Source organism: Anopheles coluzzii, chromosome 2 (assembly GCF_943734685.1).
Source record: "Anopheles coluzzii chromosome 2, AcolN3, whole genome shotgun sequence".
Lineage (NCBI taxonomy): Eukaryota > Metazoa > Arthropoda > Insecta > Diptera > Culicidae > Anopheles > Anopheles coluzzii.
The window spans coordinates 38,832,739-38,855,846 of NC_064670.1; the positions used below are offsets into that span (position 1 = coordinate 38,832,739).

At 46.1% G+C, this 23,108-nt stretch overlaps 10 protein-coding genes across 10 annotated transcripts in view; 5 read left to right on the top strand and 5 right to left on the bottom strand.

Moving 5' to 3' along the window:
• Positions 1–264: 264 nt before the first annotated feature.
• Positions 265–1,937, top strand: LOC120951414 (chitobiosyldiphosphodolichol beta-mannosyltransferase). The gene is made up of 3 exons (XM_040370112.2): positions 265–891; positions 966–1,526; positions 1,604–1,937. Exons 1-3 carry the CDS (start codon positions 344–346, stop codon positions 1,815–1,817), a joined length of 1,323 nt encoding a protein of 440 aa, XP_040226046.1. The 5' UTR covers positions 265–343; the 3' UTR covers positions 1,818–1,937.
• Positions 1,938–2,036: 99 nt separating this feature from the next.
• On the top strand, positions 2,037–3,435 carry LOC120949248 (histone-lysine N-trimethyltransferase SMYD5). Its single transcript, XM_040366427.2, has 2 exons — positions 2,037–2,523; positions 2,598–3,435. Exons 1-2 carry the CDS (start codon positions 2,111–2,113, stop codon positions 3,358–3,360), a joined length of 1,176 nt encoding a protein of 391 aa, XP_040222361.2. The 5' UTR covers positions 2,037–2,110; the 3' UTR covers positions 3,361–3,435.
• Positions 3,381–4,623, bottom strand: LOC120949249 (DDRGK domain-containing protein 1). The gene is made up of 3 exons (XM_040366429.2): positions 4,387–4,623; positions 3,827–4,317; positions 3,381–3,740 (listed from the first exon to the last, which is right to left on the bottom strand). The coding sequence occupies exons 1-3, from the start codon at positions 4,478–4,480 to the stop codon at positions 3,471–3,473; spliced, it is 855 nt and encodes a 284-aa protein (XP_040222363.2). The 5' UTR covers positions 4,481–4,623; the 3' UTR covers positions 3,381–3,470.
• A 157-nt stretch (positions 4,624–4,780) lies between these two features.
• On the top strand, positions 4,781–5,881 carry LOC120949250 (transmembrane emp24 domain-containing protein eca). Its single transcript, XM_040366430.2, has 4 exons — positions 4,781–5,029; positions 5,119–5,250; positions 5,322–5,557; positions 5,664–5,881. The coding sequence occupies exons 1-4, from the start codon at positions 4,894–4,896 to the stop codon at positions 5,811–5,813; spliced, it is 654 nt and encodes a 217-aa protein (XP_040222364.2). The 5' UTR covers positions 4,781–4,893; the 3' UTR covers positions 5,814–5,881.
• A 41-nt stretch (positions 5,882–5,922) lies between these two features.
• On the bottom strand, positions 5,923–6,423 carry LOC120949251 (uncharacterized). The gene is made up of 2 exons (XM_040366431.2): positions 6,213–6,423; positions 5,923–6,122 (listed from the first exon to the last, which is right to left on the bottom strand). The coding sequence occupies exons 1-2, from the start codon at positions 6,401–6,403 to the stop codon at positions 5,978–5,980; spliced, it is 336 nt and encodes a 111-aa protein (XP_040222365.1). The 5' UTR covers positions 6,404–6,423; the 3' UTR covers positions 5,923–5,977.
• A 190-nt stretch (positions 6,424–6,613) lies between these two features.
• Positions 6,614–8,400, bottom strand: LOC120949246 (multiple inositol polyphosphate phosphatase 1). The gene is made up of 3 exons (XM_040366425.2): positions 8,064–8,400; positions 7,038–7,995; positions 6,614–6,978 (listed from the first exon to the last, which is right to left on the bottom strand). The coding sequence occupies exons 1-3, from the start codon at positions 8,263–8,265 to the stop codon at positions 6,783–6,785; spliced, it is 1,356 nt and encodes a 451-aa protein (XP_040222359.2). The 5' UTR covers positions 8,266–8,400; the 3' UTR covers positions 6,614–6,782.
• Positions 8,401–8,811: 411 nt separating this feature from the next.
• Positions 8,812–12,474, top strand: LOC120949247 (60S ribosomal protein L3). Its single transcript, XM_040366426.2, has 6 exons — positions 8,812–8,933; positions 9,335–9,527; positions 9,784–9,952; positions 10,822–10,957; positions 11,326–11,715; positions 11,973–12,474. The coding sequence occupies exons 1-6, from the start codon at positions 8,931–8,933 to the stop codon at positions 12,333–12,335; spliced, it is 1,254 nt and encodes a 417-aa protein (XP_040222360.1). The 5' UTR covers positions 8,812–8,930; the 3' UTR covers positions 12,336–12,474.
• Positions 12,475–13,213: 739 nt separating this feature from the next.
• LOC120949252 (uncharacterized) lies at positions 13,214–14,134 on the top strand. Its single transcript, XM_040366433.2, has 3 exons — positions 13,214–13,474; positions 13,586–13,621; positions 13,705–14,134. The coding sequence occupies exons 1-3, from the start codon at positions 13,392–13,394 to the stop codon at positions 13,910–13,912; spliced, it is 327 nt and encodes a 108-aa protein (XP_040222367.2). The 5' UTR covers positions 13,214–13,391; the 3' UTR covers positions 13,913–14,134.
• Positions 14,135–14,429: 295 nt separating this feature from the next.
• Positions 14,430–15,513, bottom strand: LOC120949253 (protein goliath-like). The gene is made up of 2 exons (XM_040366434.2): positions 15,189–15,513; positions 14,430–15,106 (listed from the first exon to the last, which is right to left on the bottom strand). The coding sequence occupies exons 1-2, from the start codon at positions 15,371–15,373 to the stop codon at positions 14,965–14,967; spliced, it is 327 nt and encodes a 108-aa protein (XP_040222368.1). The 5' UTR covers positions 15,374–15,513; the 3' UTR covers positions 14,430–14,964.
• A 352-nt stretch (positions 15,514–15,865) lies between these two features.
• LOC120949244 (glypican-4) overlaps positions 15,866–23,108 on the bottom strand; it is a 60,806-nt gene continuing 53,563 nt past the window's right edge. Inside the window, exons 3-8 of the mRNA XM_040366424.2 lie at positions 20,313–20,547; positions 20,034–20,190; positions 19,665–19,931; positions 18,882–19,585; positions 18,629–18,801; positions 15,866–18,548 (exon numbers count right to left, since the gene is read on the bottom strand). Coding sequence (XP_040222358.2) covers positions 18,136–18,548; positions 18,629–18,801; positions 18,882–19,585; positions 19,665–19,931; positions 20,034–20,190; positions 20,313–20,547 — 1,949 coding nt within the window. The 3' untranslated portion in view covers positions 15,866–18,135. The remainder of the gene's footprint in view (positions 18,549–18,628; positions 18,802–18,881; positions 19,586–19,664; positions 19,932–20,033; positions 20,191–20,312; positions 20,548–23,108) is intronic.

Sequence of the window (23,108 nt, forward strand, 5' to 3'; positions counted from 1 at the left end):
GGCGGTTTTTTGCTAAAGTCGCTAAAGTCATTTAAAAAATAAAGTTTTACCACAACATTTTTTATATGAAGTTCCGCTTGTGTTACGCGCAAAAATGTGCCGTGTGATACAGTGTAACATATGTTTCGTAAATAAATTTGCTTTGTTATCATATTTTAACGTTATCATTTATTACGGCGTGCAAGTGTTGGCACGAATGTTACTGTAAAGCCAAGAGAACTGCAATACAAGCTGCTGCAGAATTTGACAGCAGTATGACAACCAAAACACACAACAGCTTGTTGCGCCACGTTCTAGTTGGCAATGTTTGGATGAATTTGCAAGTGCATCGATAAGCGAAAGGATGACCGATAAGAGTAAGGTGCAAAATGCATGTGTTATCGTCCTGGGCGACATTGGGCGCAGCCCCCGCATGCAGTACCATGTGAAGAGCCTGTCTGAGAACGATTTCTCGGTGGACTTCATCGGATACGTACAATCGCCACCGTTGGAAGAAATCAGAGCCAGTCCCAATGTGCGAATACACGAGCTGAACCCGTTCCCGGAGCTGGAATTGCCGAACATTCTGAAGTACATCTTTAAAACGATATGGCAAGCGTTAGGTTTGCTCATTACTCTAATCAGCATACGGAAGCCGAAATTTATTCTTTGCCAAAATCCTCCGGCCATCCCGGCGATCATTGTGGCATACCTCTATTGCTTGTTTGCCCGCTCGAAGCTGATTATTGATTGGCATAACTACACGTATTCGATTTTGGAACTTGAGGCGCCAGACTCACTGATCGTACGAGTTGCGAAAAAGGTGGAATCATTCTTTGGCGCAAGGGCAGCCGACGGGTTTTGCGTCACTAAAGCGATGAAAGATGATCTTTACACGCGTTGGAATGTTAGGTAACCCATACCCACAAAGGTGACTTTATGTAAGAAAAACCGTCAAACATGTCTTGTAATTACCTCTCCCTCAGAGCAACTGTACTGTACGACCGGCCACCACAGCAATTCCAGAGCATCTCGATCCAGGACAAGCATAACCTGTTTTTGCGCCTTGGAGAAAGTGTCAGCGCCTTCCGCACCGCACAAGACGCAGCGGGTGAAGATATTGTAGAGTGTACGGCGTTCACCACCAAGCACCGTAATGGCGAGATCAAGCTTCGTGACTCAAGACCTGGCCTGCTGGTTTCCAGCACCAGCTGGACACCAGATGAAGATTTCAGTATTTTGCTCAGCGCGTTGGATCAGTATGAGCGAGAAGCATTAGCAATGCCGGCGCACTACCCGAATCTTGTGTGCATTATTACGGGCAAGGGGCCGCTTAAGGAAAAGTACCGCAAAATTGTAGACTCAAAATCGTGGAAGATGGTGAAGCTGGAAATGCCTTGGCTGGAGAATGAAGACTATCCAAAACTGTTGGCGAGCAGCGATTTGGGCGTATGCCTGCACTACAGCTCTAGTGGACTGGACTTGCCGATGAAGGTCGTGGACATGTTTGGCTGTGGACTGCCCGTTTGTGCCATCCATTTCGATTGGTACGTGCAAAACGCGAAATGTGTAATGGAAAGGGATGTATTTTTCACAAACGACATGTTTTCTCTTGTTTCGGCAGTATCAACGAACTTGTGAAGCACGGTGAGAATGGTTTCGTATTTCAGCACCATCAGGAGTTGTCGGAGCAAATTGGCCGTTGGTTTTACGACTTCCCCAGTAACATTGCCTTGGCGAACATGAAGCAGGATATACAGAAGCATCTGAAGCAGTTCCAAACGCTCAGATGGACCGAGAATTGGAGAAATGTCGCATTGCCAGTGTTTAAAAAATAGGCTTAGTAATGTAAGGATTGTTCTTGTTGCTTATTGTGGTTTTTTAGTAAGTAATTAACAACGTTTGTAGGCAGTAAGAAAAGGACTGATTTAATAAAATACCTTTTTTCCAAACGCAAATCGCTCAAACGAAACGGTTATTAATATTTCTCTTTCAAAAGAAACCGACTGCCTGCGTTGGCAACAATGTCATGGCATGCTGTTATGTTTGGCCACACTGTTCGAATGTCAGATAGAGGCGACCGCGTGAAACAGCACGTCGTGCACGTTAGTTTTTGCAGCTGGTGTAAAATATGGAAAAAGTGATCCTAAAATCGACCGCTGAAAAGGGTCGCGGACTGTATGCCGCCGAGCTCATCCCGGAGGGTGGAATCATATTCGAGGAGCAGCCGCTCGTTTCTTGCCAATACTCGTGGAATGCCGCCTACGGGTATTTGGCATGCGAGTACTGTCTCCGCCCGTTGGAAACAGCCGAACGAAATGCGCAACGGTTGGCGAACGATCCGTGCATTATGTTGCCGCGGACGGAGTGCTGCCCGGTGGAGGCGAACCTGGCCAACCACACCAAGTGCGAACGATGTGGCGCCCTATATTGCAGCGCCGATTGTCTGCAGGAAGCGGCGAATCGATATCATACAGCGGTTTGTTTAGGATCCGAGGCGCACAACGAGCAGCATCTGGTGAATGCTTTGGTGGAGTTCTGGAAGTAAGTCCGAGATGGTGTTACTGCAAGGAAATGTTAATGCTGATTAAATTGTTCGCTCTCTTGCACCCCCGCAGGAAAATGCATTATCCACCGGAGACTTGCGGGATTATGCTGTTCGTGAAGATTGTGGGAATGTTTCGGCAGGCCGCAGATCCACAAGCTCTCCAAGCGGAACTGCAAGATTTTGTGCACAAATCGGTGAACGAAGATTTGCTCATATTCCACAAAATGCTTGGCGAAAAGTTTACCCAACAGATCGAGCAACTGTACGAGCTGTTCTGCAAGGCGTTCCAGGTCGAATCGGACGAGCGGCTTAGCTGGCTAACCCCGGAAGGATTCAAGAGTCTTGTTGCGCTGGTAGGAACGAACGGCCAGGGTATAGGTACGAGCTCATTCGGGGACTGGGTGAAGAACGTCACGGCGTGCGAAATGAGCGACCAGGAACGACAGGCGGTGGATCAGCTGATCGATGATTTGTACGCCAAGATGGACGATGTCGTCGGTTCGTTTCTGAACAACGAAGGCTCGGCCTTGTACGCTAGACAGAGCAAAATCAACCACAGCTGTGCACCGAACGCGGAGACTGTGTTTCCCAAGTCGAACCACATGCTAGCGTTGAGGGCTACGAGGGATATACAGCCTGGTGAAGAAATTTGCATCTCCTACCTGGACGAGTGCAACCTGCAGAGGTCGCGCCATTCGCGACAGAAAACGTTAAAAGATTATTACCTTTTCATCTGCCAGTGCGAAAAGTGTGAAAGTCAAATTAACGATCCTGACGAAACGTCCGAGGAGGAAGAGGACGAGGACGACGATGATATGGAAGAGTCAGACTAAGGAATCGTTAATCCGCTATGTCCTGTAATGGTACCTCAAATGCAACAATATATTTGCATCTCCCAAGCAAACGAACAGCTTAATTATTCTAAAACTCGTTGCGCGTATCGCTAAGCACTTTCGGAAGCCACCACCGGGGCCAAGTGGATCAGCTGGTTACTGTTTTCAGCCAACTCCGTGATGGATATACGGCCCCGCTGTCTGATGAATTTGGCCACCGATTTTAGCTCCTCTTCCGAGATGTAGATGAATTTTCCTCGATCATCAATTACGCCGGTAATGCGTTCTTCTTTCTGCAGCTCTCCGATTCGATCGATAACGGCCTGTACCTTCAGTTTGAACTGCACTGCCAAATCTTCCAAAACTACGACCTTGTTATCCTGTGGGCGAAGAGGGGAAAGTGGCGGAATGTGAACCGATGTGTGAACAAAATGCATACTCTCTCCCGAACCCGCACTATTCGTACCTGGATATATTTGATAAACTCAAGCAAAGTGTTTTGCTGCTCATCTGCGTCCTCCTCCTCGAAGCCTTCCTCCTCCACGCTGAACGCTTGCTTTAGCATGAGATATTCCTCGTGCTCCTTGCGCTCCTTCTCCTCCCGGGCCAGTCGTTCCGCTTCCTCGCGGTTCTTTTCCTCCTGGTCCTCCTTTTCTGCCTGCTTACGGCGCTCTTCCTCTAGCAGTGCGTCGCGCTTTTTCTGCTCCTCGCGTAAGCGCAGCTCATGTTCGCGTTCGGTCTTCTTTTGTGCCTTAGCTTCCAGTTTGGCTCGCTTTTTGGCTCCGATCTTTTCGCCCGCATAATCATGCTGCGCTTGCGGTATTGTGTCTTCCTCCTCTGACTCCTCCACGGGTTCCGCTATTTGAGCGACTCTGGCCCGATTCCTTTGATTGCGTACCACCTGGGCGCGACGTGGAACATTCTCCTCGGCCTGAGCAGGAGCTGCTGCAGGAGGGACTGTAGAGAGAAAGTGGCAGACCGATATGAAGCATCGCTACGATCCAGCTTTTTTATTGCCTAACTTACCTTCATTCTTTGCTTTGCTTTTGTTAAATAATAAAAGAGTTATTAGCACTACGAGTAGTGCAGTTGCAATTCCAGCGAGCAGGATTAAATCCATTTCCGAGCACCACTGTTGTTTATGTGCGTTTCTTCCTCTGCTGCAGGGATGTGTTGACGTTTTGTTTCGTATATAAACCTTGGCTTTCTATTTGTTGTTCCAATTTTGATTCCTAGGATGCATTTGTAGGACCAAGAAGATTGTGCAATTGAATTAATAATAATTCCACAAAAATCCTTTTTCCAATTACTTTCGTTTAAACAATGGTTAGGTACGTTTTGGGGTGAATTTTATGTTGATGCCTTGCCTCCACCGCTATCGTACACATCTTGGCAGCACGGTGACGTTTCTCTTGCTTGCTGTCAAAAGGCTGCGTTTTCTATTGACGTGTCGGCAGAAAATTGCTTCGTTTCTCGATTTTTTTTTGTTGGTAAAATTGGTATTCTACATTGCTGGCTTCTATCGTGGTTAAAATGTTTAACCCTTCGTTATTTGTGGTGTTAGCCACGCTGCTCTTTGTTCCTCTCTCGAATGGATTGTACTTTCACATCGGTGAAACCGAACGCAAATGTTTCATCGAAGAAATACCGGATGAAACCACCGTAGTAGGTAAGGCAAACAAATCGGGAAGGGCGAATCTTCACAAGCGTAGCAACATGTCCATGGGCCGATAATGCTGTTTGTTCTCTTTATTTTAGCTAACTACAAGGTGGAACTGTATGATCCACGGTCCGGTGGATTCATGCCATCATCGCCCGGTATTGGAATGCACGTCGAAATCAAGGATCCCGACGACAAGACGATCCTTTCCCGTGTTTACAGCTCCGAAGGCAAGTGAAAGGACAGTGTGTGTGCAGGCTTTGCGTAAGCTTCCTTACTCACGTATGAACTCGTTTTGCAGGACGTATTTCGTTCACATCCCATATACCTGGAGAACACGTGCTGTGTATGTACTCGAACAGCACCGCCTGGTTCAGTGGATCGCAGCTCCGAGTGCACCTCGATATTCAGGTCGGAGAGCACACGATCGATTACGCTAATGTGGCACAGAAGGAAAAGCTAACCGAATTGCAGCTGCGCATTCGTCAACTCCTCGACCAGGTGGACCAAATCACAAAGGAGCAGAACTACCAGAGAGTAAGTAGAACCTAGCTGCTAGAATGTTGATTAGTGCAGCCAAATAATGCCCGCTTTTGGGATGGATGCCTTTCCTTTTTCCTATTTCCTTTCTTCCCCGGAACAGTACCGTGAAGAACGCTTCCGACAAACCAGCGACAGTACCAACCAGCGTGTCTTGTGGTGGTCGGTTGCTCAAACCGTAGTGCTGCTGATAATGGGCGTGTGGCAGATGAGGCATCTCAAGAGCTTCTTCGAAGCAAAGAAACTAGTTTAAACGAACGAATATCGTACGACAAGGTATGTCACAATCTTTTTGTGAAAATAAATTTAAACAACATTGAAGTATGATCGTGTCCCTTCTAGCAGAATATCACTCAATCGTGTAACTAACAAATCGAAAAGTTTATTGCGAAATCGGGGGTTTTAGCTCGTGGTTCACTACAACTCAATCCTGCAAATCGGACAAATGTTCTGGAAGGATGTCCACTGCTTGATGCATTTTGCATGGAATGCATGGTCACATTTCAGGGCTCTCCGCTGATTGTTGTACTTAATGTCGCAGCGGCAGATAACGCACATCGATCTAGTTAGGGTATGGGAACGGAAAGAGGGGAAAAATAGACGCATTACATACTCTCCTAGCTTCGCACGAATCCGCTGTTCGCTGCATTACAAATTCAACACAGATAAACGCTTCAGCTTAATCCGGTCATAGTTGGGACGAAAGGGTTCGTCGGCGGCGGGGACAAAATCACAGTACACTTCTTGGCTGTTCTGTCGCTGCAGGAAAAGAATGGCCGTCGTTGTGAATTTGGACTTTTCCACAATCAACGGAGTTTCCAACACAACGTCTGAGAAGTTCATTTTTCAGCCTTATGGCGCATCGCTTGCTAGCTTGCGCACGCTGTACACTTACTGCTGTGGAACAGCGGAGAACGTATTGTTGGCTTTACTACGTATCGCTTCGATAAGATAAGATATAACCGATTTTGTCAACAACTTAGAAACCTGAAGGAAGTGAGGGAGAGAAAGCATTTGATCCACAAACGATCAGATAAAATAATTGCTGATATATTAAAACGGTTCGTTGTGTATTGTTTTGTTTCCACAACATCGCCGGTGTGCTGTATTTATTCGATTTAAAATTGCGTGCTTCGCAAGCTACAGACAAAAGCGTCATTTTGTATTTAAAGTAAGCACAATAGCGCATAAAATAAATAAAATCCACTATTTAAACATAGTTTCATAATTCGTCCTTTACACTGCTAGGCACATGCGGCTCGTAACACATCGCACTCAAATCACACTGTTCAATACGGTCGGCGTACATTTGTTTAAAATGCTCGTAACTGCAAAGCGGTACATCTTCCGGGCAGCCTGGTATATTGGTAAGCCTCTCTTGGTGGTATAATGCGATCGATTGCGTTCCATCAGGGCAACTGGAAAGGGCCAGATTATATTAGCAGAAGCCTCTTAAATCAAACCTATCAACACTTACCCATACAGCACAAAGTAAAGATTGGTTCCGAACGCATCGATGTGGCTGACGCGCCACTTTCGCTTGTGGCGCATGCTTTCCCCCCTCAGCGGTTCGTTGTCTTTGTAGAGATTCAAAAAGGCGATCGATTTCAGAAGCGTACCCGAATGTGTAAAGTAGAACGTGAAACGAGGTCCATTCTCGTCGTTGAAATTGGTGAACAGATCGGCAAAAGCGGAACATGCCTGCCGATGCGTTAAATCATAACCATATCCATCGATCCAGTAGTACTTTAGATCTTCGTTGTATTCCATCGTGGAAATGCTCTCCTTGTCGAACAGCAAACACCACGGTGAGATGTCCCGATCGCTCCAGGCCGTTTCAAACGCACACGTCTGATAAATGGCGTGTACCTCTTCCGGGCTGACGAACGTTCCGATTCGTTTCGACAGTTTCTCAATCACGCTTCTCATTTGCTTGGAGCTACCGAAACGGTCCATCTCGCGGTACGAGTATGGATTTTGCTTCACCTGCTTCTTCCATTTCTCGCAACCCTTGTAAAACCGTAGCACCGGGTCCTGATGTAATGCCTCCGGATATTGGATCGGTTCGTCACGGCCGAAAAGACCGTGGCTAAAATTCCGAGCACTATACTCTGCACGTTCGGTTTTGGTGAACTTGAACCGGAAATCATGTTCATCATACCGTTCCGGAATGTGCGTCCCGAACCGTTTTCGTATCCTTTGTCCTAGCTGGAACAGTTCGTCACCTCCTTCGCGCACGAGCAGCTTTGCGTCTTCGACTGTAACCCGGGGCTGCCAGCGTTCGAACAGCTCTAGCTGATCCCGGCATATATGGCCATGTTCCAGTATGTCCCGCTGCAGTTCCGGAAGTGTGGTGCGCATGTGATCGATGATACTTTTCGATGGGTTTCGCGTACCGTGGCGAAACAGGCCCCATATCTTGCTGACGGTGCAGCCTGTGAAGTGAGAATGAGAAGTTTAAATGTTTGCATTCTTCGCTGCAGTGCGAGCTTTTCCCCCCTACCGTTCACGGTGGCTATGCTGCGTACATCCTTGTTCTGTACGTGGCGGTACGGAGTTTTGGTACCAAGCCGGCGGAATATGGTATCTTTGGGATTATTTGCACACCATCTTTCAGCACCGACGGAGGACGACAGCAGGATGGAGGAGAAGCTTACAAGTAGCGCAAGAAGTAAAACAATATTGGGTCCAGTGCGAAGTAGCATAGTGCTTAAATGAACGTAAAAATTGTCCCGGATACAGCGTTTGCAATGTGCTCAAGACGTAGTTCTACATGCTGTAGAAGGAATAAATAAATAAACAATTGTTTACTGTTCAACGTAAATTCAACGTTGGGCGGTTCCTTCCATTTGCGTTTGACAGAACGAAGTAACGAAAGCAAAAGCCGAATTTTGAAAGATATGATCGAATTAAAAGGAATTGTCTTTGTAATTTAAGTATTGTTTGATTCTTTTGATCTCTTACCAAAGCTAATTATTTCATAATCATGTTCAAATGGAAACTGTATTATTTACTTGAACGTTTTCATCCATCTCTCATAAATTTTAGAACAAAAATGTTAGGAAAAAGGAGATATTGTGAACTTCAGTTAGGTTAAGAGTCAACCGAATATTGTTACCACGATTTTGTTGGATAATTTTTAATTTCCATGATTGGTGCTGTTTTCATGTTGGCAAATTGTGACATTTGTATTTGACATTTCTAAGCAAATTGGATTTGTATCTGTCAAAAGCACGTGTCAGAAAATTGTACACGATCATACCTTGTTTCCATAGAATTTTACACAGGCTTGGACGGACAACCAAATCCGGTCACATTTCTTTTCCGATTTGCTCTTCGTCGAGGAAGGAGGCAGTGTTTGTGTCTCAAGATGGTAAGTTGGTGCAACTTGTAGTGAAATGTGTTGAATTTGTTAGATATTAGTTTCTACTAATAGTCGTGAACAAGTTTCGCTTAACTGATCGAGTGATAGCAATTATAAATAAAAATTACAATGCTACTGATTGAAAGTTTCAATAAGTTTGTGAAACTTAACCTCACTTTAGTGGCTATTGAAAATCCATGTGGCATTTCTAATTACACATGTTAGTTATATGTTAGTTTCAATCTAATTATGCGATCGCACAACGAAACCCAAAGGTTGATTGATTGTATTGTAACGTTTGATTTTATATGCCTTAACATCCAATGTGAAATAGCCTCTTTATGGAGGAGAGCGGAGAGTATATCAATGCGGTGATCCTAACCTCACTCTCGTTATTCTTCTGCTTTCAGTCTCATCGTAAGTTTTCAGCACCTCGCCATGGTTCCATGGCTTTCTACCCGAAGAAGCGTGCTTCGCGCCACCAGGGTCGCGTGAAGGCGTTCCCTAAGGACGATGCTTCCAAGCCGGTGCATTTGACCGCGTTCCTGGCGTACAAGGCTGGCATGACGCACATCGTGCGTGAAGCCGACCGTCCAGGTTCAAGTAAGTTCGATAGCACTATTCTTTCTTCCCACCACCAAACATGCAGGCCCGCACTCTAATGTGTTTTAATATGATGATTATCTTTATCATACGGTTAAATTCTCTGAAACAACTTTGAGAGACAAACCAGTTAGAACTAGGGCTGTCTGATGAACACACTTACTCCAGCGTTGGTTTACATTTGCATTTTACCACGTGAACTGTACGCGAACATGGGAGAATAACATCCGTTCTTTGGTTTAATTCCATTTTACAGAAATTAACAAGAAGGAGGTCGTGGAAGCGGTCACGATTCTCGAAACCCCGCCACTGGTGGTTGTCGGTGCCGTCGGCTACATCGAAACGCCGTTCGGACCGCGTGCTCTGTGCAACGTCTGGGCCCAGCATCTGTCTGAGGAGTGCCGTCGTCGCTTCTACAAGAACTGGTAAGTGTAAAACTGCTCGTAGTTGTTGGAACGCGCCTGCGAAACGATCGCCAAATCCATGTTACGATCTTTTGGAGGTTGCATACTGGAATAACTCATGCGATCATCAGCGACAAATGAAGGTACGCTTTGTCTTGCACGCTCTTATGATGTGAATTCGCCCTAGTGGCAAACTGTCTGAATATTCATGTACGAAGAATCTGACATATGCTGCCTTCCTGCTGATCAGCGTGTTAGCCAAAGCGTGTTGCTTGCTGCTCGTATGCGTTATTCAGGACACATTTATTTGTGTACCTCTTCTGATACGGAATAAATGTGTAGTGCCTTGCAATTAATTAATCACCAAATCGTAAAGCCCTTCGATCACTGCAAGAGGGTTCTATCATCGGTTGGTCATCTGAGCCAAGTATGTGACACTCTGAGGCCGGAAGGGGGGGCATTCCCCCGGAAGTGCCTTTTCGGTTGAACTATTTGGCGACCATGCCGAGGGAACATGTCGTCCTCCGCTCTGCTGGCGGTGGTGATGGTGGATATCGTATGGACGAGCAACGAAAGCGCGCTGTCCAGAGCGATCATCTATCACTGCCTAGCACGATGAGGCCGGTTCCCTTTTCTTCTCTTTCATGCCAACGGCGAATCGAAAAGAAAGGCTTCCCACGGCCCACGGTTCTTGGCAAACCCGTAATGAAAGGTTGATAGAAAAGTTGCGGGTCCGGTGCGCGGTGCCCAGGTTGTGCTTCGAAGCGGGCAAATGTAATGGAGCGATGCGTGAACCGTGCGTCAGTACACCATGCGAGAGTCGCATTGGATTGCTGGCACTCCTCCCCCAGACAAGCGTGTCGTTATGTGGATGTTCTTGTTTCTTGAAGGCACGCGAGCAAGAAGAAGGCCTTCACCAAGGCCTCGAAGAAGTGGACCGACGATCTGGGCAAGAAGTCGATTGAGGACACCTTCAAGAAGATGGTCCGCTACTGCAAGTTCATCCGTGTCATCGCACACTCGCAGGTAAGAGCTTCCTTTTATGAAACTGTTCATTGCAAGACATTTTCCACAAACAAAAGCGACAGGAAATTACCTCGCGGAGGGATCAGCTTGCCTGAATCCTACCGTTCGGGGGCCGGCAATGGTAGTTCAATCCAGGGCTGTTCCTCGATGTCGCAGATTAAATTGCCCCTTCGGAAAAGTCCTTCTTTTTCGTAAGTGTGGCGATGAACGGTATATTCCTTAACCTTCGTCGTACCTTCGTCCCGTTGGGTGATGATCACGGAGATAAACCATACTGTTCACATTCCCTTCCCTATCCTACTCTTTTCTGTCCATTTTTTATGGCATTTATTGCAATTACATTTTGTTTCTCCTCTCTCTCTTCACAGATTCGTCTGATCAAGCAGGGTCAGAAGAAGGCTCACATCATCGAGATCCAGCTGAACGGTGGTTCCATCGCCGACAAGGTTAACTGGGTGAAGGAGCATCTCGAGAAGCCGATTCCGGTGTCGCAGGTGTTCTCGCAGGACGAGATGATCGACTGCGTTGCCGTTACCAAGGGTAAGGGTTTCAAGGGTGTGACCAGCCGTTGGCACACGAAGAAGCTGCCGCGCAAGACGCACAAGGGTCTGCGCAAGGTGGCCTGTATCGGTGCGTGGCATCCGTCTCGCGTTGCCTTCACCGTCGCCCGTGCCGGTCAGAAGGGTTACCATCATCGTACGGAGCTGAACAAGAAGATCTACCGCCTGGGTGCCGGTATCCACACCAAGGATGGCAAGGTAAGGAGAAACGAAAGCGCTTTTTTGTCCTCCCTTTTACTTGTGAATCGCCAAACAAAGCCTAAATGTCGTAAATGATGATAACTTACCCTATTGCCGACATCAAACTAATATAGTACATGAACACACTGTGTATACCAAATGATAGGACTGATGATATTCAGGCGCAGCAACCTTTTTGCATCGAATGAAATAACTTTGTTAAGAGTGATTGGTTTTGAACTAACTGGAATCGTTGTTATGTCTCTCAAACACAGGTCATCAAGAACAGCGCTGCCACCGAGTACGATCTGACCGACAAGTCGATCACGCCGATGGGTGGTTTCCCGTTCTACGGAGAGATCAACCAGGATTTCCTCATGATCAAGGGTTGCTGCATCGGTGCCAAGCGTCGCGTAATCACGCTGCGCAAATCGCTGCTGGTGCACACCAAGCGCTCTGCCCTCGAGCAGATCAAGCTCAAGTTCATCGACACCTCGTCGAAGATGGGCCATGGTCGCTTCCAGACGCCGGCTGACAAGCGCGCCTACTATGGCGTGCTCAAGAAGGATCGCATCCGCGAGGAGAAGGCTCAGGCTGCCGCCGCCGCTGCTGCTGCCGCTGCCAAGCCATCGGCATAAGCCTTCGTGCCGCATCGTCATCGTCGTCATCATCATCAATGCATCGGGTGTAATCAGGAAAAAATAGTCTAAAGCACGGACACCGCTGTTACCGCGGGCTTTGTTGTTCCCGATTAGATCCTAGCAGCTCTTCAATCCGCGGCCTGTGCTGAAAAACGCCAACACGTGTCCAGCACGTGGTGTTGTGCCTCTGGGCTTTGGAATGTTTTTTCGTGAACTCGGTGAAATATAATGAGGTTCTACCAAAGAGGTAGCAACTGTAATAACACGAAAGCTGTGTTTTGTTTTAAGATGTTAAAAATACTAAGAAGTTCATTTCGTTTTCGCTTTTGCTTCTTCGATCATATTCAATCGTACGAAGGGTTTCCATTGGTATCGTTTGAATCGTGTAAATACTATCATAATCTGATTAAATTATAATAAAAATTGCAAAAGAAAACACTACGAGCGAAAAGTGATATGATTTGTTTCAAGGAAAGGACGTGGGCATTGTCTTCCTCTAAGCTCAATTGATAAAATCGTCATTTTTCTCTGCTCCAATCGTGCGCATTGGTCGCTCCAGAAAAAAACCCAGTTTTTAGTTATTGTAATGAAATGTTCGATCCGCTCTACTCGTGCATCGATTCAATGAAAACTAATAACAATTAACGCACTGAACGAATCGAAACCACATTGAAACTCGAAAGAGTAAATTCACGTTCCCCACTACGACTTCGCATACGACACCAAAATTCAGTTGGAAAGGTCCGGTTTCATATTTACGCACCCATTGTGCGTGGCCGGTGCACTTCGCTGAAAGGAATGAATTCGTAGAACTAAACACAGTGCATTTGCTTGACAATACTAACACACACGCACAAACTGCTTGACAAGTACGAAAGAAAATAAACAGTCCAAGCAGAAATATCAACAGACTTTGACCCATTCAAATTTCTTCTCCTTAATCTTCCAAGTCAAATGCTTCCATAAAGCACTTCAGCGGCTACGATACGCGGAAAGGCAAACACAGCTAGTAGAGAACAATTTGTAGTTGCATGCGATAACAATCCTTTACCGATGTGGGATCAAATTATCGGAACAGCTGTTGCTTTAGTTGGACTTATTGTCGCTTTTGTGCAGCTAAACTCACAGCGCAACCCGTAAGTAAACATAAAAATGAGCGCCACTTAAAAAATCTTCACGTTTTTGAGAAAATAACATCCTTTTACTTTTGTTCTTGTCGTTGTTGTTGTGCATACTACTACTAAAAGTAAGCATCGAGCAGTACGTGATGCACCAAGACGGCGGTAAGTAGCATTTGTTTGATTGATCCTACCGCACTTAGCACCAGCGTTCTAATTGCGTCTTTTCTATTGCTTTGCTGTTGCAGATCGGGTAATGGCGTTGATAGTGATGATCCACTGTGTGAGGTATGCGAAATACCACAGATGGGAGATGACACTACTTGGAGAAGGTTCGATTGTGGCCATTGCTATCATGCAAAATGTTTGAGCCTGTTTGCTTCCCAAAGTTGCTTCACCTGTGAACACATGGCTTCACTGCAAGCGCCCTCAGCGGACAATACTCGACTTGTATAGCTGAAAGAGATTATCAACAAATTCCACTTTCGCGACAAATGTACTGTAGCTGCTTACGTAATTTACTCGGTTATCGGATTTCCGGTATGATATTAGATGTGATAATGGACTATACGTCATGGAGATTTTGTTTAGTTGTAAACTCTCATGACTTTCGATGAACAGAATTTTACCATTGGTTGTGAATGTTGACAATTTTATTAAAGGAGATTCGTTAAGAAACGTTGTTATTACTTAATTCTTTACATGGTCTACTACGGTTAAGTTTTCATCATTAATGGGACACAACTTCTCCATTAGTGAGATCAAAGTGGGCATTGATTGTTGAAGCTGGATCGATCTGCATTCAATGACGGACCGATTGATTTGTTATTCTTTGTTAATTTGCATCATTTTAACTATGCTTCCTAGAGGTGCGATTCTTCACAATGCAGGCGGAATGTGCGTAAATGAAGAAAAAAAAAATTAAATATTCTTAAATTTAACATACATAGAGACCAAGAGGGCCTGAGACGGGTTCTGTTTTCCTCTTCCTGGTCTAATATTTTTTATTGACGTATTACTTACAGAAGCTTTCGAAAAACAAGTATAACTCTCGCTATTACATTCAAGATCAAGAGAATTGCTCTTTTGTTCGGAAATGTAACCATGCTGTATCACTTTTATGTTTGTATGGCTTTCGCCCAAACGAATTCTGTTCCGGAACGTCAGTAGCAAGTATGGTTAATTCCGATAGATTGCTTTGAATCGAATTAGCAAAGGATTGGTATTGTATGGGAATTGATTGGTAGTATTGCTATCTCGTTAAGAACAGTCTCCATCTAAAGCTAAACATATCAAACGGGCGCTGCCGTAAACGAAAAAAGGAAAGAAATGGATTGTCCTTCCGTCTCCATTCATAAGGCATTATTCTGATATTCGACTCAAACATTCTTCTAAAAACATGTACAACTATTATTCTACCAATTAGCCTAATCAGCAATAGTGTGTATAGCACGCTACCCTAGGACCTCCATCCAGGAGGGATGAGAAAAATCGACGGCCGGTTTAGGTTAGATTTGCTTTCGACAGTTGGGACATTCCTGCTTATTGACCATCCACTTGTCGAGACAATCCAGATGAAACGAGTGTCGGCAAGGGAGCGTCCATCGGCTGGTGGGCCTTATTTCCTCCAGACAAATGGTGCAGTAGATGCTGTCAAAGTAGAAGGGCGACGAAGTGATTACATGAGTAATTGCAGCAACAACAATATTCCTCCACAGTCTTATCAGCTTACTCTTCATCCTGAGGATTATATCTGCCCGTAAAATCCGAACGTTGTCCCGCACCATTATTGCCTGGTCTACTGGTGTGCGCTCGACGTTGTTCCGTATGATTCTCGAAATAGTAGATCAAACCAATTGCGGCAAGCGCTACGATGCTTAACGACGTCGCAAATGTTAAGATCTGTGGGAGCACCATGATCGGTAGTGCGAACTCGTCAGCTTTATGCGGGCGGGCAGCGAAGAGAGTAAATATTTTGTTTTGACCAAAATCCCTTCACTACTTTCGTAACATCAACAACACAAATCAATCGGAAGATGCGAAATACATCCGCCAGCCAGAGGAGGAAGCGAGAAAGAAGATAGCCTCTCTCTGTCTGTATATTTGACAGGAAAACAGACCAAAATGTAAACGTTTATAATGGTAGCTGTAGAGATTGACAAGCGATTTGAATTTGAATTAGACCGTTGAAGAAATCAGTTACAGACGACGGGTACAATAAACGGGTCACATAAAACATTAAAATAATGGACATGATCGTAAACGTGAACTAATGAATTGTTTAAATGATTAAATAAAAGGTAAAAGAACAGTTTTTTTTATAAATTTTTTATTTTCATTTCCATTAATCCGCTTTCTCAGTCACGCACTCACATTACCTAAGTTTTACGTTCCGTTTTCATTCATTATGGGGGGGAGAAAACTTATTTCGTAATGTTTAGTATTCGCATTCGCATCATCCATTACATAGGGATTGTATCTTGTGTGCCATCGACATTATGCCTCACAACACCACGCTTTACACAACTAGTATACTCTTGGAAAGGCTTTTTTTCGGTCGGACAGTCTACGGTGCTAACAGCAGTACGCACACACTATTTGCTTGGGTTTTGCTCAATATTTATCCCATTTATATCGATTTAGAACTTACATGAGTGCTCGGGCTGGGTGCTAAACCGATTGCTGTTCAGATACATCTAGTGGAGTCTATATCCCTCCGCAGTGAGTTGCTGGAGCATGTATATCGCTATATGCATAAGTATATATTACTGTAATTCTATTTACAATTACTATTTCACTTGGCTCATCGTTCCTGATCCTAAGCGCCGACCTATGCGTGGATGCTTTTTTGCCAATTAATTTTGTTGCTGTTGTTAAAAAAGAAATATTTGTTTTCCTATTGTTTTTAATACTCTTCCACCTGCCCTCCTGGTTCGGTTCTTCTTGAGCTGGACAACATCGATAATGTGAAAGGTTGGCAGACTACTGCTGGATGCTATGGGACACTGGCCATCTTAAGCAAACTGCATTCCGGGTCCGGCAAAAAGGAATCACAGCTAATCACTTATCAGCATTGAGGTCGATACTGTATCAACATGTGCTCTTCTCGGTTCTGATCGGTTACTTTTTACATTTTCTACAAAACGGACCGAATGTGCGAACGAAAACTGTAGCATTGCTTGTGCAACTTTTTTTTTAAATGATAAAACAGTACAGCGCACGTGTTAATCCGTTACAATAAAATAGCATAAAATAACATAATTGATAAATATTTCGTTTGCCAAATTTTTCACCGTTTGCCCGTCGATCGCAGCTGATGGTGTATATTATTCGATATCGTTTTGGGGCTGGGAGTGTTCCACTTTTTTGTTATTGCGTTTGTTTGGCATTTACCAATCTGCCAATGCCATTTGCGCCCTTCTCCTGGTGTCTAATAGTTAGATGATATTTTGTTTATGTATTTGTTTGCCGTTATTTCTTACTCAGTCCTATCTACGGTTTTATCACCTACTTATACTTTAGTACATCTAATGATACGTATGTACATAGATTAAAAAAAACACAGTAATTTGATATTAACTAATCACAATGAAGCGTCAGTAAGCAAGCAGAAAGCAGGCGTAAATGTGCACACTAAAACCAATCAGTTCAGGGAACCGCGCAAAAGGAGAACCGTTCGGTACCGCTTGATTCGAACATTCCCACCACCACCCAGGAAACCAGGAGCGCTGGCGCAGGGCGACACAAACCGGCAAACAGCATCTCGCGGGGAACATTTAAACTATTCAATTTGACTAGAGATGGGAAAATGTATAAGGCCTAAACGCATATTAGTAATGAAATCGATTTCGGCTGTTGCCGGTTCGGTTCGATATTTGCCGGCAGGGATTGGAAGTCTCCTGATTTCTGGGAAGTGGTTTGTTCTGGGCTTTGTCTTGTCAAAATCTAATCAATTTCAATCTCATGGTCAGTAAATGCAAAGTTGGAAAGAATGGAATCTGACCGACACATTAATGTTTTTTTTTCTTCTGTTTCATTAATGCTAATGTTGTTCAATATATGTAAACAAAATTAGCTTCTATTAAAAAAAAAAATGCATTCGTGCGCGGTATTGAAATTGACATACCACACAGCTGCCCATCTGGTACGTTCTGTTGCTTTGCAACACGGGGCCGAAGTTGGTGGAATGGTGCTTGCTAAGGGACGCCAGAATTCCGACCAAATACATCTGTGTAACTATGTGTTAGTCAGATCTGGTTCGCAATTTTCGAATGCCCCCCTCTTCGCATGTGCGCTTCGTTGAATGGTATGAGGAGAAACTTAAAAAAAAACAACTGCTAAGTAGCGCGTTCGATTGAAGTGTTTCTAGCAAAACTGCTAACTTAAAATCCTTGCTTACGGCGCTCGCAAAAGGTAATAAAATAAATACAACTAGCAGACGCATTCATGTACAACTGCGCATAATGTACACAATGGGGGAGCCATTCCGAGCCAATTTCATAGAAAGAAAGAAAAAATCACATCCGAATGTATACGATCATCCCCAGCAGAATGCAGGGATGCCTAGGATGGAAAAATGAAAATGGGCCCGAGACGAGTCCACGCGCACGCGCGCCCCTTTTCACAGCTTCCCAGAAGTAGTAGTTGCACCACGGGGTTCGAGAGTGTTTAGAAACAAATCACAGCAATTCGGCAAACAGCCCACCAAACCACGCCATTACGATGGGCAGGAAGAATTGGAGTAGGGCGCGCTCGATCGACAGCACCGGCGTGGTGTGCGAGCTTCCGGCGGTGCTAGTGCCGCCGGCTCCACCACTACCCGCAGCGTCCCCACTGCCGGCAACGCTCGGCACGCCGGCCGATGCCGTGTAGTCGAGATCGTTGGTGGTTGGGCCGTGGCCGATTTCGGAGATGCCACCGCTGGGACCGCGCGGACTGTCGAAGCTGATTTTGGGTGGCACGAACACGTCGTCCGCTCCCGGTCGCCGCTCGTTCCGCACATCGATCTCCCACAGACCCATGCCGGATCCGGCCGTTTCTTCATAATCGATACCGCTGCCCTGACCGGACCCGCTACCATAGTAGCCATCCTCTGTTGGGTGAAAGGAAAGGTGCAAGCAATAGATTAGCAAAGTGTCCAATGGGTTGGATTGTTTCGCCTGCGCTCCTTACCTTGATCGGTCCACTCTACAGCGTGGCCGACGTACGCATGGCTGAGGTGGCTGATGGCTGTGCGCAGGATGAACAGCTGCTGCTGCACGATCGTACTCTGGCGCCCTTGGAACACCCTGTTCGGGAACTCCGGATTGGTGTCCGTTTCGCCCAAAATAATATTAGGCTGGTAGCTGAATATGGACAGAAGATTCGTTATCGTTAGCATGATGCGCAGAGCAAGCAGACCACCATTATCACATCACACACTTACCGATCAACCGTGGTTCCGTTCCAGCAGCTGGCATCGTTCGCGGGCGGTTCGGCAACCTCCTCATTGTTGCACAGCATGTAGGGCAGCTGGGTCCAGAATCGCCTCGAGTTGCTCACCTTCTGGCGGATGTCCCGCACCATACGATCGATCATCGGTTCCTGAATGTCCTGCTCGTCCTGCTCGCTCGCCTGCTTCCGACCGCCCTTTTGCTTGCGCCGATTTGCCCGTGCCCCAGCAGCACTGCCGTCACCGCTGCCGGCACTGTTGCCGGTCGATCCACTAACCGGTGGGCCGTTGCTGTTGGTGAACTGTACGTCGCCGTCTGAGAACTGCAGCGGTTCGTACTTCAGTTCGCGGCTGGTCGAATCACCACCATCTGCATTAGTGCCGGCGGCTCGCTTGCTGATACGCTTGTCCGATGCGTCCGCTGCAGTGTCCTCGTCTTGCTCTTCGCCTTCGAACGTAAACTGCGAATCGGCCGACTCGGTCGAATCGGGGGCTGGCAGTGCAATCGCCCGCCGGCCGATACCCTCCACTAGCGGCAATTGCTGTTGGCCCATCGTTGTAATTAAGCGTGGCTGGGATTCGAACCCGTTCGTTGAAAAGCTGTCCGCCACTTGTTTGCTGGCGGAGCGACGCATGCGTCCCAGTGCCGGTTGCCCACAGCCCTGGAAGATGCGGTCGGAAATATCCTTACCGTTTTCCTAAGGAGGCGAAAGACAAATTGTTATTGTTATTAGCAATTGCCCAAAAGGTGACGCGCGTCCTTCCATCTCGCCCTACCTGGAAGTTCATGATCGCTTCCGAGATCTTGACATCGATCGGCTGTACCACCATGACGATGTTGAACGGACCGAGCAGCCGCTCCGCGATGCGCTCCATCTTGCTCACGAACGTGTCCCATTCCGTGCCGATCTCTTCGTAGCTCGGGAAGCACCCCTTCATCACGTTTACGCAGTACGATTCGCACGGTTTCTTGGTCTGCCCGGCGCACACATTGCACGTGCTCATCCTGGTCAGGGCTGCCGTACATTCGGCCGACAGACGCACCTGCGGGAGGAGAAAGGAAAACGGAAATTAGTGAAAGCACCGAGCAGATGTGGAAGGCTGGCCGATAAGAGCAGCTCCTCCACGGGGACACAATACACTTACATTGATCATGTTGCGAGCCGCCTCGGCTGCGGATGCGAGCGCCTGCGCGTACTTGCGGGTCGCGATGAACGAACGCTTGATCTGTAGCGACAGCATGTCGGGCACGTCTCCGAACGGCTTTAGCTCCTTCATGTGCTCACTAACGCAGCCAAGATATCTGCGCAGAAGGGAGAAACAAAATAATAAAGAAAAAGGTTACAAACCAGACACCCCTTAATGGTCAGTGCAGCTCGGAGGAAAAGTAGATGGAATTTACGATACAGTGAATGCCGCACTTACTTGTTATCGAACGTGTACTGTGCGTTCAACACGGTAAACATCTTCTGGAAGAGTATGTTAAAGAAGTGATCCATCGTTTCGGACAGGTCCACCTTGCCGTGGGCATAGTAGCGCTCCAGCTCAGCAAACAGATCAGCGAAGACGTACGAATTTTGCTCGTAGATTGTGCCGTACGTGCGCTTGAACATGGCGTGGAACCCGTGCTTGGATTGAACGAGTAGCTCTTCGAAGAATTCTGAAAGAAATTGAGGGAAAACACACATAAACATCATTTTCGAGTGGATGGAGACAATTGATTCAAAGCTGTTAATTTCTAACCACAAACGGAATTTTAAGCTTCCGCTAAATTATTAGCAAAGCTGTTTGAACGCAGGATAATCCATTCCAATTTCAATTCAACGGGAAACAATCCCCTTCCCGCGTAGCGAAAATCTTCTTCCTGCGATCGAGAGCATCTGATTTACAGATGTGCGATTTTGGAGCAAATTAAAACCTATCAATAGGGTGCCTTCCCGGTGCCCCGTTAGGCATGATCTCATCGATCCGCGGGAGGCCCCGAGCACACAACACACACGCACACATATGATGCGCGTATTGTTTATCTGATTTCACCGAGGACACAACGTCTTCCCGCCGACCAGAGGCGCGAGACGACCTGCCCAATGGACGGGCAAGATTTTGGTTTGAAGATGTTGGAAAGACGGGGGGGATTTATTAGACAAAATAAAGAAATAAATTGCCGTGCCATTGTCCTCCTGTGGGCCGCTCCATAGGCGCGGATCGGATCGTGAAGCGACGGCGTGTGCTGCCTATTGGATCGTCCATTTGCAAGAAGATATCAATCGACTTTCAGCGTGATGTCGGACGATCGTGGTTTAAGTCAAACGTCGCCGTAACGCCGTTACGTTCCATTTCTTTCGCTCTATTTTTATTAATTTGGTTTTACCACACCCGGCGGCCACTGGAAATCGTTTTTCGTATCAAGATTTAATTAATCGCACCACGCAGCTAACGCTGCGGCGGTGCCATCTGTCACGATCGGGTGTTTCCGCGCGCACCTCCCCGGAACTGTATCAGATTTCTGATTTATCGAAGAAATTCATAGAAGCACTAAAAGCACCATTCAGTGAGCATCTTCTTCTCCCCAAGAGGCCGCGCAAGATCACATCGAGTCCATGGTGTTGTCAGTGTGAGATTGAAATGATGGACTGTGGAGGAAGTCAAATTAGGCTTAATTATCTGTCGGTGTATGAAACAAATTAACCAACGACTTCGTGTGCTCTCGTGTCATACACAGATTGAGATCATTTTAACATCGATAAAACATGGGAGAAAAAAGTTTAATGGTCTAACACTTTTAAAATGGTATAAACATAATAAAGTACACACCGCGGCTGCACCGATCGCCCAGCACCGGTTAAAGTAGGACAAAGTTCAGTGTCTTTGAAAACATCTGGCCGCTGCCATCTTTAGACGATGTTGTTAAACTGTCTCTCTCACACACACACACACACACACACACACACACACACATGCAGACACGATCGAAGAATCACGATACAAAATATTTACGACCATTCGCAGACAAGTGAAAGACGATGGGAATGATCTTCTAGCAACCATAATGTAATGTTCGTATGCATGTACGCATATCGATCATTTCGATCGGTTTTAGTTTTGCATATTGCTTTCTTGGCCATTTGCTTCTACGTTGAAAATGCATTGCGTCGCGTTTGAGGCTTCGGGGAATTGCTCTTGTGAAATGCCTGCTTTTTGCACGAACACATTTCAAACCCTAAAGTCCGATCATTCATTGTTGCGTGCGATCGTGCCAGGAATATGATGATGATCGTGCGTTGTGTGGCTTTACTGTCTTGATGTCTGGAAGACTAAATTAGCTATTGGCCATACACACAAAACACGCATAGCCGCACATGATACTATACTTGCACTCCTGGAAACTGCCCACCGATTGGAAGAATATTCTAACATCAGATAAATTGATATGACATTCAGCTTCTTCGCGATGACAAATCGAACGAAAATGCTTCCGAAGATAGCCAACACAAGGGCACAAAAAACGTGCGACAACACAGCGAAGTAACCTAATCGAAACCGCATCAGAAAGTGTCAAGCGCGCGCAGAAACGAACCCCCAGCACCCCCTGCTGCTGCTGCTGGAGGGACATCACCGGCGAAACAAGTTCTCCCACACTGATAAATAAATTTGAACACAAAATTGACTCGCCGAACGGACGACAAAAAGACGGGTGACCAACATGAAATGCAATATCTCTCACACAAAAAAAAAAACAACACAATGATCAACACAGTGCCTCCCCGAGGACGGCTGCTAAACTGACGTCATTGCGGATGGGGCAAAGTTTGGCAGGCACTTAGCTGACAATGATTGCCGACGCCGTCGCCATCGTGGTTAATAATTCGAAACGCCTACTAAAAACAAAACAAAAAAACTAAATAAAATAGACGACCACCACTCGTCGTTTGCAGACGGTGCAGAGATCGTTAGAGCTTTACGACCAAAGTGATCGTTTGGATGCTTGATTGGTTTAAATTGCAACTCGAATCAGACTGATGGTTCTGGTTAAATCATTTCGGTTCCGTTGTTACGGCGAAACTTAAATGTGCAACAGGGAGCGTGGTACTGCGATCGGTCACTGTGTTTGGGTGTCCGGTTTATGAACATTACCTTCATAATCGAGATTTCGGCACAGGAAGCAGAGCAGAAAACAACCCTTCAAAATAGTGTATCATGCCTTTCTAAAATGCTGCTCCA

Coding starts and splice junctions, on each gene's coding strand:
- LOC120951414 (XM_040370112.2), top strand. CDS start 344: ATGACCGATAAGAGTAAGGTGCAAAATGCATGTGTTATCGTCCTGGGC. Junction 892..965: donor TACACGCGTTGGAATGTTAG/GTAACCCATACC, acceptor CCTCTCCCTCAG/AGCAACTGTACTGTACGACC. Junction 1,527..1,603: donor TGTGCCATCCATTTCGATTG/GTACGTGCAAAA, acceptor TTGTTTCGGCAG/TATCAACGAACTTGTGAAGC.
- LOC120949248 (XM_040366427.2), top strand. CDS start 2,111: ATGGAAAAAGTGATCCTAAAATCGACCGCTGAAAAGGGTCGCGGACTG. Junction 2,524..2,597: donor GCTTTGGTGGAGTTCTGGAA/GTAAGTCCGAGA, acceptor GCACCCCCGCAG/GAAAATGCATTATCCACCGG.
- LOC120949249 (XM_040366429.2), bottom strand. CDS start 4,480: ATGGATTTAATCCTGCTCGCTGGAATTGCAACTGCACTACTCGTAGTG. Junction 4,318..4,386: donor AAGCAAAGCAAAGAATGAAG/GTAAGTTAGGCA, acceptor TTCTCTCTACAG/TCCCTCCTGCAGCAGCTCCT. Junction 3,741..3,826: donor AGTTTATCAAATATATCCAG/GTACGAATAGTG, acceptor CTTCGCCCACAG/GATAACAAGGTCGTAGTTTT.
- LOC120949250 (XM_040366430.2), top strand. CDS start 4,894: ATGTTTAACCCTTCGTTATTTGTGGTGTTAGCCACGCTGCTCTTTGTT. Junction 5,030..5,118: donor GGATGAAACCACCGTAGTAG/GTAAGGCAAACA, acceptor TCTTTATTTTAG/CTAACTACAAGGTGGAACTG. Junction 5,251..5,321: donor CCGTGTTTACAGCTCCGAAG/GCAAGTGAAAGG, acceptor CTCGTTTTGCAG/GACGTATTTCGTTCACATCC.
- LOC120949251 (XM_040366431.2), bottom strand. CDS start 6,403: ATGAACTTCTCAGACGTTGTGTTGGAAACTCCGTTGATTGTGGAAAAG. Junction 6,123..6,212: donor CGTTTATCTGTGTTGAATTT/GTAATGCAGCGA, acceptor TACCCTAACTAG/ATCGATGTGCGTTATCTGCC.
- LOC120949246 (XM_040366425.2), bottom strand. CDS start 8,265: ATGCTACTTCGCACTGGACCCAATATTGTTTTACTTCTTGCGCTACTT. Junction 7,996..8,063: donor CAGCATAGCCACCGTGAACG/GTAGGGGGGAAA, acceptor CTCACTTCACAG/GCTGCACCGTCAGCAAGATA. Junction 6,979..7,037: donor CTTTACTTTGTGCTGTATGG/GTAAGTGTTGAT, acceptor GGCCCTTTCCAG/TTGCCCTGATGGAACGCAAT.
- LOC120949247 (XM_040366426.2), top strand. Junction 9,528..9,783: donor AGCCGACCGTCCAGGTTCAA/GTAAGTTCGATA, acceptor TCCATTTTACAG/AAATTAACAAGAAGGAGGTC. Junction 9,953..10,821: donor CGTCGCTTCTACAAGAACTG/GTAAGTGTAAAA, acceptor TGTTTCTTGAAG/GCACGCGAGCAAGAAGAAGG.
- LOC120949252 (XM_040366433.2), top strand. CDS start 13,392: ATGTGGGATCAAATTATCGGAACAGCTGTTGCTTTAGTTGGACTTATT. Junction 13,475..13,585: donor CTAAACTCACAGCGCAACCC/GTAAGTAAACAT, acceptor TACTACTAAAAG/TAAGCATCGAGCAGTACGTG. Junction 13,622..13,704: donor CGTGATGCACCAAGACGGCG/GTAAGTAGCATT, acceptor TTGCTGTTGCAG/ATCGGGTAATGGCGTTGATA.
- LOC120949253 (XM_040366434.2), bottom strand. CDS start 15,373: ATGGTGCTCCCACAGATCTTAACATTTGCGACGTCGTTAAGCATCGTA. Junction 15,107..15,188: donor TATAATCCTCAGGATGAAGA/GTAAGCTGATAA, acceptor CTACTTTGACAG/CATCTACTGCACCATTTGTC.